Source organism: Caenorhabditis remanei, chromosome IV (genome assembly GCF_010183535.1).
Source record: "Caenorhabditis remanei strain PX506 chromosome IV, whole genome shotgun sequence".
Classification (NCBI taxonomy): Eukaryota; Metazoa; Nematoda; class Chromadorea; order Rhabditida; family Rhabditidae; genus Caenorhabditis; species Caenorhabditis remanei.
In genome coordinates this window covers 25,721,684-25,738,981 of record NC_071331.1, presented here as the reverse complement: position 1 = coordinate 25,738,981, position 17,298 = coordinate 25,721,684, and the positions used below count along the sequence as shown (strand labels likewise).

The following is a 17,298-nucleotide window of genomic DNA, read 5'->3' as shown; positions in this document are numbered from 1 at the left end:
TCTCTTTCTCTGACTTCAAACCGTCTTCCCAAGGACCGCCCGTAGAAAAAAGTTGTAAATTTGAAAAATGTAGCCCAGGATCTAATCTACACAATGAATGTAACAGGACATCCGAATATAAGAGCATTGTGACATATAGAATAGCTGAATCCGGGGGATGCCGGAAGTACTTTCTGACCTCCGATGGGAATTGAGGTGTCCATTTTTGAAACAAACACGGAAGCCTAAACCAGATGGATTGCACTGATAGAATAAGAAAAAAAAGAAAGTTTTTTCTCTCCATTTTTCCCCCATCCACGAGTGTTCCAATAGATAGGTTTCCCCCGCAAAGCCCTTGAAGGCATCTTTCTCATAAAAAAAGGAATTTTTTCGCAAATTTCTTTCTGGTCACACCCTTAGAGACTCAAGAAGAACAAGGAGTTTTCTTTATTTCATTTCCGGGAGCTTCCTATATCGAAAAGGGGGTTCAGGAGGTTCAAAGTGGAGGGTTCTGGTATAAAATAGTTTTTTTTTAAATTCTTCTTTTTTTCTTCTCCAAATGCAAATTTCTACAAAATTATGGGGGAGTTAAGAGGGCGTGGGACTGTCCACTTCAGGAACTGGAATTTGCAAACGATGATGACGTGGCAGACATACCTAAAAAATATGCCACGTATCTTAAGAAAACTTGGTAGGTCACAAAAATCACGTATTCAAATAAATAAGTAAAGGGGGAAAAGGAAGGAGATGAGTAATATATGTATGTAGTTGAACCTGGAAGGAGGAGACAAGTGGGCGGAGCTTAGAAAGGAAGGAGGATTAGGATGGGGGATCTCATATGACAGGGGCCATCCGGATATCCAGACACATATACAGTATTGTGATATAGTGATGGAACAGATGTACAGACAGTCAAACTTCTTTCACTCCCGGAGTAAAGTGATAACAGTCAGGTGCTTAGATTGGACAGCCAAATAAATAGACCAACAGACTTCAAATAAACCGTTTGTCTTCCCTGTCAGTCGCCCTTATAGGATATCCGGACAAACAGACCTACAGACAGACTGACAAGTGGAAAGTATTCTGAAACTGCTATAAAATAGAAGGAATCATAAAAGTGAGAAGCAATAAAAAAAGAGGAAATGAATTAGCTGCTGAGATGTTGTGATTCTCATTATAAAAACGTTGGAAATGTTTTAATTAGTTTTCTTCTCTCTTCATTACCAATGCCTTGTTTTTTCACATTCTGAAAATGAAAACGAAAAAATGTCAGACGCTGAAAAACAGATAGAAAGAGTGTCGCTTGAGTTATTTGAATGAAAAAGGAGGATCTGGATTTGTTTGTAAGTACGGATGTATTAATACCTGCACATATCATACTTTTTTTTGAGAGATCTGATGGATTAGATAGTCACGTCATTTGTACTTGAGTGTAATGACATAATGATGCAGATAGAATCAGAAATGAATATTTATAAATTGAAGAGAAAGGATCTCTGGAACTGGAAATGAAAGTAAGTAGTGGTCTATGTCATTAGGAGGTGCGGACCACCAGATCTCTAAGTCCCATTCTTATAATCCAGGTAGTCTGAAACCACGAAAATCAGAATCCTGGTTCTCCACTTCCTCTCCAAAGTGCTATGCTCTCGCCTTTACCCAACAAAATAGCATTCTTCTTCCTTCCGTCATTCTCTCCAACGACGTCGACGTCTTCTCCAGAATCGTCGTCTTGATAACTAATCCCCCTGTCTTCCTCTTCCAAACTAATTAAAACAGAGCCTTCTTTATTTCCTTCCGTTCCCCTTTTGTACTTCTTCTGCTTCTCTTTTCGCTATATTTTTATGAGGGGGATTAGCTGAGCGTCTTTTGCTGTTTTCCACGTCTTCTGGGAAATTCTGAAAACGTTGGTTTCGGGTAGGTATAATGAATGAGGGATCATACTTTAACTCTTCGATTGCACCACCCATTCTAGAGATATAAGGTGTTTTGCGTGAACCCGGCTATTTGTTTTTTCGGTTGCGATAAGATCTACCCGATAACAATGAATTCAATAAATCCATTCCAACTAAATATCAAAGATGAACTTCACCATTGGATTACTCTTACTGATAACTGGTTAGTCTTCTAGAGCGCCCTTGCACACCTCACTCTATTTTCAGTGAACTTCTCCACCGAAGCTAAACTCGTCATGGTCCGTGATAAAGTAAGCCGGAGCATAGTAAAGAACATTTTGCGGGTTTTTAAATGAAACCAAGTGTCCGAGGAAACATACTACTAGATATTGCATAATGGGTCCAACGTAAGTAAATCGATATTTCCATTTCAAGTTATCATTAGAGTCTAGTTCCAAACATTTAGGAGACCAAACGGATACAGCTATGACAAAGATGTGAAAAAGGGAAACTCTGGTTCGGACTGTCCGGGTGTAGTGAAATCGAACGGGTTGTGCACTTCATCTTCCATTCATCCATCATCATTGGTCGCTATTGGCGTGATTGTGTCTTCGTGATTGTGTCAAATACTCTTGGTTTGAACTATTTCATTCCTGTTTTCATTAATTTATGCATATCGACTAATTTTTTGGTCCTCTACAAGGCCGTCTGAAGAAGCAAAAATTTTCCATGGCAGGGAACTGAGATATAAAAGCGGCCCACGGCCTTTCTGACAGCCTTGATTGGCGGTAAAATCGCCAACTACAAAAGTGACATCCCGAATTTGACCTACACAACGAACACCAATTCAGTTCCTTCCACGTCACCCCTCATAATAGAATACTCTCTCCCGCCTCTGTGTTCACCACTTCTGCGTTATGCACGCATTTCCGGTGTATTTCCGTGTCACCCCGCCGTTCATATTGCTGCTCTCTCCCTCTTTTCGTGTCCCCTCTCTCCTGTTGTATTCATATTCATTCAGAAGGCAAAGAAAACGTTGGGCTCTTTTATGGGTGTGTACCAGTCAGAAAGATACATCACCGTGGAAACCGAGTGGGTATTAGGGGAAGCGGATTTAGAAGAGGATGTATTCTTTTTCGACACAAACACAAATAACTCTTTTTCTATATAGTGGTTGGAGATTTTGTTGAGGCTAACTGAAGTTTCTTGAGGTTAACTGAGATTTGCTGTGGTTAACTTTTTTAGCCTCAACAAAAAATATTTCAGAAGAATTATAGATTTCCTCTTTTTTTAATCGGAATCAGCTTAATCGGAAAACAATCAATCCAAATCAGATCTAATTCTAGATTTTTTGGTTCCAAATATTTAGGTTTCCAAAATGTGAAACACAAAAAATTAGAAATTTCTTATTCGAAAATATCTATTTTCGAAAAAAATTCGAATGATATTCGAATAATTTTTCGAATATTCGTTCGAACAGTTGTTCGAAATTTTAATCGAACAATTATTCGAACGAATTTTCGAACGAATATTCGAATGACTATTCGAATATTCGTTCGAATATTCGTTCGAACATTTCCTTTCGTTGAAGAGCTGCAAGATTTTGGAACCGAAGAACTTTAAAGATAAATATGAAATTTGAAATGATTTTTGTCCATTTTTTTCAATTTATACTTATATTTTTGATTTAAAACTTTGCTCAATTTTAAAAAATGAAGATATGTGTCAGAACTATTTCGAATGTTTTGAACAGTTCAGATGGAAATTTATCCACAAAACTAGCAATTCTTGCGAATATTTTCCGTCGGGAAACAATACTTTTTGAAAAACAGTAAAAATTTTCACATTTTATTAGAAACGATATTCGAAAATTGTTCGAATAAAATTGCCTTCGAATACTGTTCGAACAATTATTCGAATAATTCGAATAATTATTCGAACATATTCGAATAAGTATTCGAACAAAATATTCGAACAGTATTCGAAAAATGTTCGAATAATTATTCGAATAAATTTTCGAATAATTATTCGAACGTTGTCGAAAAACACACACTGAATTAGACTAAAATATCTTTTAAAAATCCAGAGTTTTATGAATAAAAATGGCAGCTTTACTTTGGTTTACATCTAAAAATAGTTAACTTTCACTCGAAAAACCTATATTTTTGCAAAAAATGAGTCTTTTTTGGTTTTGCTCCGGCTAATTTCATTTTGCGAGGCTAACTTTTTCTTGCTGAGGCTAAGGGAATCGTGTCAACTTTTCCTCCCCCATGGGTACAATTTATTATTTTCTCTGCACAAAAGTGCCTTTTCCTGACAATAAAAAAGTGTTTTCTTGTTTCTATTGTTGCCGTCTTGTTTCTGTTTAGCGATGAATCACTTTCCCTTTTCATGTCACCTTTACCGGTTTTTCTCGGAGAATTTCTGTATTTTCCATCGATTTTTTGTTTTCTCTCTTCTCCACGTGTCAAATTACATCAGTTTCCAACATATTTTCGTCTGTTTTCCACTTGAAATGATCACTTATTTATGTTTATTTACTTCTCTTTCTTCTCTCAACTCGTGACGACTAGAATAATGCAAACGCGCTCCATCGCGCACTCTTTTATTTTCCGCCGATTTCAACAGCTTTTCGGGTGATTTTCAGCCAAAAACAGAGGGAATTTCAGATAAATCGATGAGTAGTGGGACCGGTCTGACCGGATCACACGATGAACGACGTCTATTCGAACATTTCGTCATAGCTGGTAAGGATTTCATTGATTTTTCGAGAAAAATAAATGAGAACGAATAAAAAAAAAATAGTTCAGCGGGGGTGAGGTGTCTGGAGTGATTTTTGATGTTAAAATCGTTAAAAACCAGCAATTTTCAGTTATTTAATGGGACTATTCACCTCGGGAAAAAGTTTTTTCACCCGGTCCATTTACCGGAAAAAAAGTTTTTTCCGTTTTTCGCCGTTTTTTTCCGACAAATGAATCGAGGGAAAAAACGTTTTTTTTTCCGGACGTGAATAACAAGTCCAAAACCGTAAAAATCTACTCAGAAATAACAAATCTCTAGAAAGTGCTGAGATTTTGAAAATACCGCTTCGGCTTAAAACTACATGGAGTAAAGGCAAATTTTGGAGCTGAATATACTAAAAATCACTTTTTGGAATAATTTTGATCCCGAAAAGTCGAAAATTGGTCCTAAAATTGCTAAAAATATAATTTTGCAGAGCACGAAAGCTCTAAATTTCTATTTTTCGAATCTCAAAACTTTTATAATAATTATCTTCACAAGAGCTCGAATTAAAACCAGTTTCTGTTCAGGACTCCCCGAAAACCAACAACTGGAACGTCTGACTCCTTCATCCGAAGAATGCGGCCTCCGAAACACTCAACCACTGGCACCAATCACAGATATCGCTGTGATTTTTCCGAGTCTTGGTGAAAAAGTATAACAAAATCTGTTCAAATTCTATATTTTTCATCAATTTTTCAATTTCAGCCACCCGACGGATTCGATGTGATCGAATCAACTACCCTGGGCTATCCCGCCGATTTAAATCATGGTTCCATCGGCCAAAAATCGTGTTTTCTGTGTTTTCGACGTGGATATCATAAGGCTCCGTTAGTGGATATCGGGATATTGGATGAGGGGCGGGGCGACAAACCGATGGTCGACTCGAATGTTGTACAGACGACGCCGTTCGGGCGGTGTGCCAATGTTAATAATGCGTCGCAGGTAGGAAATTGAATAAAATATGAACATTTTGAGCCAAAAACAGCTATATTGGTCAGTTTTGAAAGTTACGATGTTTTAAAGTTTTGTTGATGCAAACTGAGATTTTGCTGAGGCTAACATGAGTTTTGCTGAGGTCAACTTTCTTAGCCTCAGCAAGAAGAGCTTAGCCTCAGCAAACTCTCAGTTCATTGTTTTCTCTCATTTTTTCACATTTTCCAGGGAATCTACCTAACCTACCGTCGTGCTCCACCGAATTCCTCGCAAAGCCAATTCGTCGTCACCGATATAAAAGTGATTCTCGCGAATAAAGGAGAAATCCCGCCGCATACCTATTATAAAATCACAAAAAACTTGAACAAGGGACTCGTCGGTTCCGATGTGTTCATTTGTTATAAAAAGTCACAGGGAACCGCGAAACGGTTGGCTTATAAGCCGGCAGTGTTGGATTATTTCCCGCGGTCCGATCATTCCGATGTGATGGAGGATTTCAAATTAGCGCAGAATGTCGCAATGTTTTGTCTTCCAATGGGTGCACTCATCGAGTGTTGGCCGACGAAATGCGCTCCACCGGACAGAAGTTTTTCCACTTTTGTGCTCACTGATGAGGTAAGCAAAATTGAATTAAGCCCCGCCCACTTTAAATGGTTTCAGAATGGCACGAAATTCTACGGCTCCGCTGTGACATTCTACGAGAAATATACAAAAGAGTTGACTGAAGATCAACTCGAAACCTTAGATCTCCGCAGTAATGAAAATGACCAAGAGGGCGGGACAGTCGGCGATTCAAATAGTAATAATGACCCGGCTGATGATGTAAGAAATAGTGAAAAAGGAGAGTATTTACTGGAAATGCGAAGAAAAATGGGCAAAAATGAGCCATAAAATGCTAAAAATGGTTTTGCTGAGGTTAACTAAGATTTCAAACAGGCAAACACTTTTAGCCTCAACAATACACTTTTCAGCCAATGTTTCCCATTTTTCCATTCATTTCCCTCCGATTTTCTTTGAAATTTGCTCAATAATCCCATTATTTACAGGTCCTCTTCTACAAAAATGTGTCAATATGTCTGATCTCACGATTTCCGTTCTTCAACTCTTTCAAACGCTTCCTTTTCTTCCTTCATCGAATGTCATCGACACCGAGTTGCGGTCATCCAGTGCCAATTGAGCGTTATATTTCACATTTAGTATGAATATTCTAGTTTTTGACTCTATATTAACATTTTCTCTTTCAGATGTACGAAGTCTCGTTTCCAACACCTCGTCGGCCACGTGTCTTCATGCAATTGGGCGCTGAAAATATCAGTTTCGATTCACATGATGATAGTCAGCTCCCATTGAACGGTGCCCAGTTAATCGATACTCTGAAATACCTGGGATCTGATAATTTGATGTATTTAATGTTGTTGGCACTGCTCGAGCAGAAAATATTGATTCATAGTTTAAGGTAGGTCAAATTTTGGCTCGCCGGAGCGCAATTGCTTATCTATAATTCTTGTAGACCCTGGATGCTCGCCGCTGTCGCTGAATCAGTATGCGCTTTGATGTTCCCATTCCATTGGCAATGTCCATACATCCCACAGTGTCCTCTCGGTCTCGCCGGTGTTCTCCACGCCCCCTTGCCATTCATCGCTGGTGTAGACTCAAGATATTTCGAGCTCTATGAAGATCCGCCTGATGACGTCACCTGTTTCGATTTGGATACTTCTACGATCAGTTTTTCATCCGTTCGCGCCTCTTTCAAGACATCAATGTTGCCGAAAAAACCGGCGAAACAGTTGAAAAACGCGCTGGAAGATATATTTGGGAAGCTTCAGCAGCTGGATTACTCGCAAAACGAAAAAACGGAGGGAGGCTTTATTCCAGTCGATAAGGATCTGAAACAGCAACAGAAACGGCGGGAATATGAGAATGCCATTCACGACGCTTTCTTGAAATTTATCGCTAGCATTATGAAGGGATATCAGGCGTTTTTGCGGCCGATCAAGAGTGCACCGGCTAATGCACACGCAACTGATACCGGGAATCTGTTTGATTTGGATGGGTTCTTGAGGTAAAAAGTGCAAAAATCAGCTAAAACAGGTGGAAAGTGCCTCTAACTACGGCGAATTCATAAAATAAGAAGAAAAATTAGTTAGCCTCAGCCAAATCCCAACTAGCCTCAGCAAGTTTCTTTTGAACATTTCTCTCTTTTCCATCACTAGAGCGCACTTTCCACACTTCCCTCCCACTTTTGTCAGTGAAAAACATTGAAAACTCCTCCCGATTTTAGAGAAAAACACCTAGAAAGTCAGTCTAACAGTGTAAAGATACCGAACGTCGGTCGTGTCTCACTCAATACGATAACTGGGGAACGGTGAGAAAAAAATGTCACATAATGTTTCCCTTTGTCTGGCTTATTCCTTTGAATTTTCCGAAAATTTTCAAGTTTCTCTTTTCTATCTCCTGTCCTAAAACTCTGCCTATCAAGCTCCGCCCCTTGCAACCCGCCTCATTCCCTCTTATTATCCCCGATTATTCCAGATCCCGTGACCGTTCATCTGCAGAATTCTACAAACGATTCTCTGAGACTCAGTCGTTTATGAGATTCATCGAGGAACGAAGCTTTGTATCCGATAAAAATACGTATAATGCATTCTTTGATGATTGTATTATCAAGCTGACGACAGCTGTTGAAGGTGATTTTTGTGGAAAATTGGAAAATGTTTGAAATCGGTTTATGATACAAAAGTTCTTGAATACCGTTTAAAAATCATTCGAAAATAATGAATTTAGAGATGCTTCAGTAAGAAACGGATAAAAGATTTTTGCTGAAAAAATTCTTAGCCTTAGCAAAATCTCAGTTAGCCTCAGAAAAATATCAGTTAGCCTCAACAAACTCAAAGTTAGCCTCAGCAAACCTACTTTAGCCTCAACAAACTATTTTTGTCCGATTTTATGCAAATTTACACTCATTTCAACCAAATTTTAAAATGTTTGTTCTGAAAACAACGATTTTCTTCTTAATTTCCCTCAAATAGTCATTTTTCTCCAGATGGCCGAGACATTGGGGAACTTCAACTTCTCGAACCGGACAACTCTCACAGTCATACAACGGTACTAATCCTTACAGAGAATCGCATGAAAATAGTGATTTTCGTCGTTTTTTTTGTTTGATGTGTAGCTTTTTGTGAGCGAATATTGAAATTCTTGTGGTTTTTAAATTTTTTTTTTTGAAAAATCCCATTTTAGACGCCGACTTGTGCGATAACGGATACAAGAGTGGTTGGTTTTAATCTTTTTCGAAGATTTTTGTTTTTTTTGTCTCCCGCCTAATTTTGTGAGCGTCTCTTATTACTGTTGCATGGTCTCTGTTCGCTTCTAACTTCTAAACTTCACATCGCCACACCATCACCTTCACATCTTCTGGAGCCTTCTGAAGCACAAAATTCACCATTTACTAAAATTTTCAATAAAAATTTGCTCGTTTTCCCCTCCAATTCCTTATATTTCAGGTATTTATCCCTGCACCCGAGCCATTTGTCAACCAGGAGACCGGTGAGGAGATGCAATTTGTGTATGGAGTGAGTTGTGGACATCCGGATAGACAGACAAACAGAATTTTGTTTTCAGGAGTTTCCAACCAAGATGAAAAGCGAGAATTTCCAATTGGATCGTTTGGAGAAAAGCGGGAAGGATGGGGAGAAGGTTCCGATGCATTTTGGTAGGATAAACAGGCACACAGACGGAAAATTTATAAATTTTTAACTTTACAGAAGCTTCTAGATGCTCTGCAGTACGCACGAAACCAGAAACCAGGTCTTCACTTCTCGCAGCAACGAACGCTGTGAAAACTAACCCACTTCATGTAAAAATCTCCCCTGAAATGAAACAATTTCTTAATTTTCCAACTTTATAGTGGTCAAAGACGCTGCTCTTCTACTCGTACTCTTTGTGGTTCATGCAATTGGATAGTCTTCTGATTGCTGCGCCAAACAAGAAGAAGATCATCCGACTCGCGTTTAATGTGCTCGATCGAATGGAGAAAACGGAAATATTCCCTCTGGATCAAGTGTGTTATCGAATTCTTATCGAGTTGTGCGGAAAATATAATCAGCCGGCGATGGCGGTGAAAGTAATGAGAGCGATGCAGAGAGCTGGGTTGGAACAGGTGAGAAATGGAGAAATTTAGTTTCTTGCTAGAAATCTGCGAAAATTGTCAAAATTTGAAAAAATCTGCTTTAAAATAACTTTTTGCTGAGGCTAAGGAAGTTAGCCTCAGCAAAATCTCAATTAGCCTCAGCAAACAATTTTCTCATATCCAGAACGCTGTCACCTACGGAATCTACCATCGCGCTGTTATGGACGCCACGTGGCCTTCACCTGCCCGAACGAAAGCCATCAGAATGTGGAATTTGCTGAAAATCGTTGTAACCGGAGCGGAATTCCTTCGAAAATTGGCGAAAGTCGACCGGCGGCCCCTCGATTTATCAGTGTTGGCTTCCCAGACGCCAGAAAATGGATCTGCTGAAAATGTGGCAGAGATTACTGTAGACTATCAAATTACATCGTATCCATTGGATGAAGAGGAGAATGATCGGAAAAGTTCAGTTTCCAGTCAACAGAATGCGATTATGGATCCACTTGGAGCAATGGGACTCGAGAATTCGAGAGAAAAGGCGAAAGAACGATCGAAATCGCTTGGAAAAATCGGAATGTCTCCATCGAGAGCAAAGTTCTTTGCCGATCACGCGACACTACCATTTTCCAGCGAAAATACACCGAAATCTGACAAAAAGACAGAGAAAAGTGGATGGTTTAAAGGAATTGCGAACAGTCCAATGTTCAAAATGATCAAAAGCACCACTTTCGGTAAGAACTAGGAAAATCAAAGCAAAATCACAGTTAGCCTCAGCAAAACCTCAGTTAGCCTCAACGCTGCCATTCCCAGTTTCTTTTTTGTAGTTTCTTATGTGAAATCTGTCTTATTTTGCCAAAATAAATCATATTTTCAGACTCCCCCAAACCGCCTTCCGCCGATAGCAGTGACGCTGGTTCCATCACTGGCTCCTCCCCATCCTTCCATTCCGTCGTCACTCAGTTCAAAAAAGGATATGATGACGTCATGCCGTCCAGATTCCGTCTTGGTGTGACCACTCTTCTCAACAAATCTGTTGGTGCGATGGGAAGCGGAATGATTTATTCAGATGACCGCACGTCGTCCGAGAATCCATTTTTTGTGAACGCCAAGGACCCCGCCTACGTTCTGGATTCAGGCAACCCGTGTTGTCTGCTAAAAGAAGAATACTGGATGAGAGAGGTCTATTTACAGTTGAAAAGGAGTAGAGAACGACTGGAAAAGGGTCAGAAATCCATGGAAAGTACATCGGAATCGGCTGAAAATGAGGCCGAAACACTTCCGTTCTCCTCTCCAAAAAACGCGGCGGGAAAACTCGAAGTGATTCTATGCACTGCCACGTATTGTCCATCATGTCACACAATGGTTTACGACGAGGAAATAATGGCTGGATGGAAAGTTGACGATCAGAATCTCAATACAGTATGCCCGCATTGCTCTGGAAATACAAGTGGAGCTACCGACGCCGTCGCGACAACTGAAACGACGAGTCCGGAGAGTGTGTTCGCACCACGACTAAAAATTCGAATGCGTTGGATCGATGAGATGCGTAATAGTTGGTATCAGCCAGGAGGACTTCAGGAGTCGAGGAATGCGGTATGTGTATCGGGAAAGTAGATTTAGAATCTGAAAAAGGTTTTGGATGCTGAAAAATGGCTGGAAACCCGAAAAATTCCTTAAAAATTGAGCGGAAAAAGTTAGCATCAGTATAATCTCAGTTAGCCTCAGCAATCCTCTTCTTTAAAATCTTCAGTTTCTCCATTTTCAGACGCCCGAAAAGACACCTCCACCGCCCGAAACCTGTCTTGAAGTCGCCTTCGTGAGCCCTCTCGTCCTCCGTCGTGAACTCGAAACCATCCTCACATTGGACAAAGACGCAATGAGAAACGAATCGATAAAAACGACGCACCCCATCGTATTCTGGAATTTGATCTACTACTTGCGTCGTCTCTCTCTTCCTTCTCATTTGTTCTCGTGGATTTCTGAAAGACATCACATCAGATGTGTATTCGATATTCCAACGCAACACGATGAATCGATTATTCCATTGTATTTCTATAATCCGAATCATGATGGAAATCCGGCATTCGGAGAATTTAATCAGAAAATTCAGAGAAGAACTGATGATGGAAAAGAGACGAATGCGTACTCGTCATGGAAGTTGGTGACGGATTCAGTGAATAAGAATTTGCTTTTTAAAGCCGTCCAAACGCTGGTTAACTCGTCGAGATTAGTGAAGAACGGGAGTGTTCATGTTGGAGCACATTTCCCTATTTTCAGGTTGGTTTTTAAAAGAAAAAGCTGATAAAATTGACAAAAATCTTCAAAGTGAAAATTGTAGAAAATTCAGTTTTTATCACAATAAAACTATTAAAATCCACACAGATGTCTGAAAAATACGTAAAAATAAGCTTTAAAATGTTTTTCTGAGGCTGAAAAGTTAACCTCAGCAAAATCTTAGTTAGCCTCAGAAAGAATTTTTAGCCTAAGCAAACTTTTTGTTAGTTTTTCAGCGATTTCAACTGAATTTTAGAATTTTAGCCTGTTTTAAAGTCAAATGAAGCAATTTTCTCATTTCCAGAGACATCCAATTCGCCTCAATCGATCTATTCGGTCGCGCCCTGCTCCGCGACGCTTTGGACACTCAATACGACACTGAATCTAATAAATTGCCGCCAAAAATCAAAGAAATTCTTCCCCTCCAAGATCATCCACTATCCCATGTCACAAGAGCGTGCCGTAAAGTTTTTATGCCACTCGACCTATTTTAATCACTTTTTTCTGTATAATTGTATTTTTTCAGCCTTATGTTTGCTTTTTTCATCACTACTCTAATCAACCATTGCATATTTTTATTTAATCTTTCTTTTTTTTTCACAATTTTCTTCAAAAATCCCCCAGTACGAGTTGTTTTAAGCCCTGTTTCCAAATAGAGTTGTGACCATTTTTAATCCGGAACATCAAAAATTCTTTCTAGTTGTCGTTCAAATATACTGTGATGATTCTCTTCCTCCTATAGACCTGATGCTTATTTTCTTTTTTCTCTTATAACTTAGACCGAAATAGATGTTTTATTAGTGATTTTTGAAATATAAAAAAGCTTGTATTAAATCAGATAATTGATTATTTGTGTGCGAAATTCATTTTTTCAAAAAATCGAAAAAAAAAAGAAGTTTCAGATGTCAGAATGGAATCGAGCGAAGAGAAAGTTAGGTAATTTCATACGAAAATATACTATTTTTCTCAATCTTCAGACGAAAAACGATTGAAATCAAGTATTTACCCGATTCTCCAACTCTCAAAGTCACAAAAGTTTCCGGAAAACATTTGGAATCGATGGGAATTCCGACGAGGGGCGGATACGAGTTGTATCCGGAAGAGGCGGTTTATTTGATGGAGGTCATTAAATTTTTATTGCAATAATCCTGTTTCTCTGAAGATAATGAGCGGAAAATCATCCTTTTTTGCTTCTTTTGAGCATAGTTCAGGTTTTCAAAGTTTGTTGAGGCTAACTTCAAATTTTGCTGAGGCTAACATTTTTCCCAACCTATTAATGAGTTCTTTGGATGTAACCTCGTTTTCGAGTGCAGTCAGCTGCATTAAGCTGTGTTCCAACGATTATTTCGTCGAAACAACAATTTCTTATCCACTTCATGCCGCAAATCATAGTTTTTTTAAACCGGTTTTAAGCAAAGTGGTGACTTCGAAGTTTTGCTGAGGTTTACTGGATATTCCATTCTTCTAAACCAATTTTTCCTATGTTTTCCGAATTTCCCACTTTCAGACCGGCTCCGGCACAATTTACACACCATCTGGCACCGAAATGAGTCTTCTGGAGTCGTTTTCAATTCTGGAGTCAAACTCAGTGTCGATGAGTAAATATGAGATTTATAAGCAGATCAAGCTACTGGGTTTAGTGGTTTTGAGGCCGAGGTATCCATTTTTGAATGGGAAATTGAAGTTTTAGAACTACTTTTCGTTTCCAGAATCACCACAATTAACTTCGAGCGGATACGCCACGTGGAAAAGGCAGTGTCCCAAAAGTTCGCGGAGAAAACGTTCGAAATGTTGGTAGAAATGAATAAAGTACCCGAAGAAGGAGTGCCGAATCGTGACTCATTTCCAAGTTTTATGAATCGAAATGGCCAATTTTCGATGAAAATGAAAGGTTTTAACGTGTGAAATCCCGAAATTCGAATAAAAACTCTTTTTTTCAGTACTCCACAACGACCCATCCCTCGTCAACTTTCTCCCATCCGCTCTGAAAAATTTCCCGACAAAAGAAGTTCTCCAGAATATCAAACCGCCGACGCTCCGCCCGCAATCGTGCCGCCCATCCTACAGGCCGATTCCAAATAGCCACGTGACGAATTGGACGGAATTCCGATTTCAACAAGAGAAAATCCGGCAAACGAGTGTTTTGCAGAGGTTTCGGAAGTAGGGAATTATCGTTTGAAAAAAAACAAAAAATCACATTCTTAGGCTCCGCCCACCGCCTCAAGCTGAAATAAGACGGGAAAGGATTACTGTAGAGAATGTGGATTACCACGTGTTTTCACCTGCGTCGTTTTCACATCGGTTACCCGCAAGGCCGTTGTTTTCGTTGATTTGTTATAGGTTTGTGAGAAAAAAAAATTTTTTTTGCTGAGGCTAACTTTTTGATTAGGCTAATTTTTCTGCTGAGGCTAACTTTTTTGTTAAGGCTAAAATGATTTTTTTTGCTAAAAAAAACAATTTTTCCCAAATTTTCACCAATTTTTTCATTGTCAGAGTCACAGGACCACCGCTAAACATCGCCGATCTTTCGGAACTTCGAAATGTTATATTTGCTGTGGAGGAGGCGGGAAAAGTGAATTACGTGTCGATGAGTGGAGCGCCGATTGATTTAATTAATTATTTAAATTGAATATTCAAACCTTATAGCTGTTATTTTTCAATGTTTGTTCTTGTTATAAACTTATGGAATTCTGGACATTCGGAAGCACAGACAGAGGTCTCTTAGCTCGAGTCGTTTCCATGGTGACGCTGGGCGCCACAGCTGCATCGATTTTTCTCCTTGCTCATTTTCACCACTTTTTCTCCTCTATAATTACATATTCTCCATCTGAAAATGTTGACGTGGAGTACCTCCACAACCTCTCTTAATCCCAATGGAAATCGCAATGGAAAATCGGAGACACGTGTCGGCGAAGAGTTCCTGAAGGCGTGGGATGACGCGGTGTTCGATGGGAAGGTTATTAGTGGAGGTGGGTTTAGAAACTGGGACGTTTTGAAACCGTGTCGAAACGTCTATATTGTGGACATCCGGACATACAGACATATTTTTGTAGACCCAGAATTAAACCGAGAAGCCGCCCGGTGGAGAGAGAAGTTCCCGCATATCCGAGTGGTTGGCATGAGTTGTGGAGAGCATAAAGTTATGGTGAGGGTGAGAAAATTAATTACCCAAATATCTAATTAAATCAATTACAGCACCCTCTACCCGTCTCTCAATCCCTGTCTATCATGAATCACTCGAAAAGTGCTGATTATGTTAGAGAGAAAATTAGTAATGGCTCGACAACTGCTCACCTGAAATCGACATTGCCGAAAATTGTGGATTCTAAGAGATTGTTAAGAAAATAAATATTTTGAATCATTTATTTAAACGCTCAGAGCTCTAAATAAATAAATAACTATTATTCTTTCTTTTCACAATTTCCATGTTAAAACGTTTGATTTTAGCCAACAGTCCTACAGAGCTCCTCTTATTAATTAAATCTCCCTCCGATTTTCTCTGCATCTCTCTCATTCCAACACTGTTTCTTAGTGGTCTATAGAGCGCGCTTGCATTATTTATTTTTTGTTCGATTTATTTTTTCTTTTCCCTTCTTTTCCCATTTATTTTTCTTTTCCAAACTAAATTCTCGTAATTTCTCTATCTTTTTTTCTTAAATTTGCAACATTGAAATATTATTCACGATTTTTACTCTCTAAATCATCACAATTTCTTTTATATTCAGTGAGAAATGCCTCTACCGCCGGCACTGCTAGCTCGTCTTCAAAAACGAGGAATTATCAAGCAAGAGGAGGAGATTCTAGCCGAAAACTACGATAAAGAGCCAGAGAAAAAGGTGGAGAACGTGGAAATCATGCTTTAATTCCCAAAAAATCAATTTTTCCAGCAAATCGAAGAAAATGCGTCTGGAGCGCCGGGATGCCCGAATAAATACAATCAATATCATGTGTGTGTGGAGTATTGTTATGATCATTGGGGAGATGGTACTCCCGAATATAGGTAGACATTTTTTCGACTGAAATTCTAAAAAAAAAAATAGAAAAACAATTTATTCAGACTCCCCGAAAAATACGTGACAAACAAGAATCGAATGCTCGCCAACTTTCCGCTACCCGATGGTTGGGTAGAGGTTTACGACGAGGGGCTCGGAAGATATTATTTCTGGAATAAGGCGACTGACGAGGTGTGCTGGTACTCACCACGTCATCCACGTGCCATTATAAGTGATCCGGCGCCGCGAATTGCGAAAGAACACGCGGCTGTGTTATTTGGAGAACCAGCGTATTCGGAGGTGAGAAAAATTGCAGAAAATCAGCTGAAAATCGGAAAAAAATGCTTTGTTGAGGCTGAATGAGCTTTTGCTGAGGCTAAATGTGCATTTGCAGAGACTAAGCAAAACTTAAACAATTATTGCGATTTTTCGACATTTTTTTTGCTCCAAAAGCGCGAAGCCTCCTCCCCTTATCAAATCTCCTTCAGCCCTATAAAAATTTCAGGAAGACAACGCGGCTCGTCGTCGAAATCACAGAGGAAGCGGTGGTGGCAACCGAAATGACAGCGATAAGCCACGTAGCAGTCAGAACGAAAGACGGAAAGAGAAACGACGTGGTGATCCGATGATGCAAAACGGACCGGATTCAGATGAGGGCGAATTGGAGGAAATGAATACGAGAGATCGACTGAAAAGAGCGAAGAGGAAGGGAATCGACCCGATGGATCCGGCTGCTTATGGAGATGCTCCTGTGTAAGAAAATAGTGCTTTATCGTCTTAGAAAAATCGGTTGATGCCGAGAACCGCAGAAGACATTTGAAAATCAGTAAATATGACTGAAAATCTCTAAAATGCGGGAAAAAATTTTGTTGAGGCTAACTTCGATTTTGTTGAAGCTAACCAAGGCAAAAAATCTAAAAAACCAACTTTTCTGTTTTCTGCTAGACTAGACTCTACCCATTATCAGTTCCGCTACAACCAAATATTCTTATTTTTCAGCGGAAAATGGTCAGACGGACTACGTGTCGATCAGGTGACCGGTGCTGACGTCACAGCCGGTGGACCATTATTCCAACAACGACCGTATCCGGCACCCGGAGCGATTCTAAGACGGCAGAAACCACAAGACGATGAGGAGGAGTGAATAAATTATTTATTTACTCTGTTCTAGTGCCCCGACAAACTCTCTCTCTCTCTTACCTTATTGATCTTTTTTCCTTCTCGTGTACTTTCGTTTTTCTTCTTTTTCCGCGACAAAATAATAAGAATTTCACAATTTACCGTGGTTTCTATTCACTCGGTGATAACGACCAAT

General features: G+C 39.5%; 4 protein-coding genes across 4 annotated transcripts; all 4 read left to right on the top strand.

The window, feature by feature from the left end:
* Window positions 1-4,548: 4,548 nt before the first annotated feature.
* Window positions 4,549-12,485, top strand: GCK72_016364 (uncharacterized protein; the record flags this gene model as incomplete). The annotated part of the gene is made up of 19 exons (XM_053731464.1): window positions 4,549-4,618; window positions 5,183-5,307; window positions 5,361-5,597; window positions 5,817-6,203; window positions 6,249-6,410; window positions 6,635-6,784; window positions 6,833-7,044; window positions 7,099-7,650; window positions 8,121-8,275; window positions 8,632-8,693; window positions 8,829-8,861; window positions 9,092-9,160; window positions 9,210-9,300; window positions 9,353-9,444; window positions 9,496-9,747; window positions 9,902-10,448; window positions 10,592-11,310; window positions 11,483-11,994; window positions 12,296-12,485. The coding sequence occupies 19 exons, from the start codon at window positions 4,549-4,551 to the stop codon at window positions 12,483-12,485; spliced, it is 4,617 nt and encodes a 1,538-aa protein (XP_053586236.1).
* Window positions 12,486-12,893: 408 nt separating this feature from the next.
* Window positions 12,894-14,620, top strand: GCK72_016363 (uncharacterized protein; the record flags this gene model as incomplete). The annotated part of the gene is made up of 7 exons (XM_053731463.1): window positions 12,894-12,922; window positions 12,969-13,113; window positions 13,499-13,647; window positions 13,701-13,882; window positions 13,932-14,151; window positions 14,197-14,331; window positions 14,485-14,620. 7 exons carry the CDS (start codon window positions 12,894-12,896, stop codon window positions 14,618-14,620), a joined length of 996 nt encoding a protein of 331 aa, XP_053586235.1.
* A 204-nt stretch (window positions 14,621-14,824) lies between these two features.
* Window positions 14,825-15,339, top strand: GCK72_016362 (uncharacterized protein; the record flags this gene model as incomplete). Its single annotated transcript, XM_053731462.1, has 3 exons — window positions 14,825-14,960; window positions 15,045-15,136; window positions 15,187-15,339. 3 exons carry the CDS (start codon window positions 14,825-14,827, stop codon window positions 15,337-15,339), a joined length of 381 nt encoding a protein of 126 aa, XP_053586234.1.
* Window positions 15,340-15,722: 383 nt separating this feature from the next.
* Window positions 15,723-17,127, top strand: GCK72_016361 (uncharacterized protein; the record flags this gene model as incomplete). Its single annotated transcript, XM_003096185.2, has 5 exons — window positions 15,723-15,827; window positions 15,879-15,991; window positions 16,049-16,283; window positions 16,489-16,736; window positions 16,983-17,127. The coding sequence occupies 5 exons, from the start codon at window positions 15,723-15,725 to the stop codon at window positions 17,125-17,127; spliced, it is 846 nt and encodes a 281-aa protein (XP_003096233.2).
* Window positions 17,128-17,298: the final 171 nt, after the last annotated feature.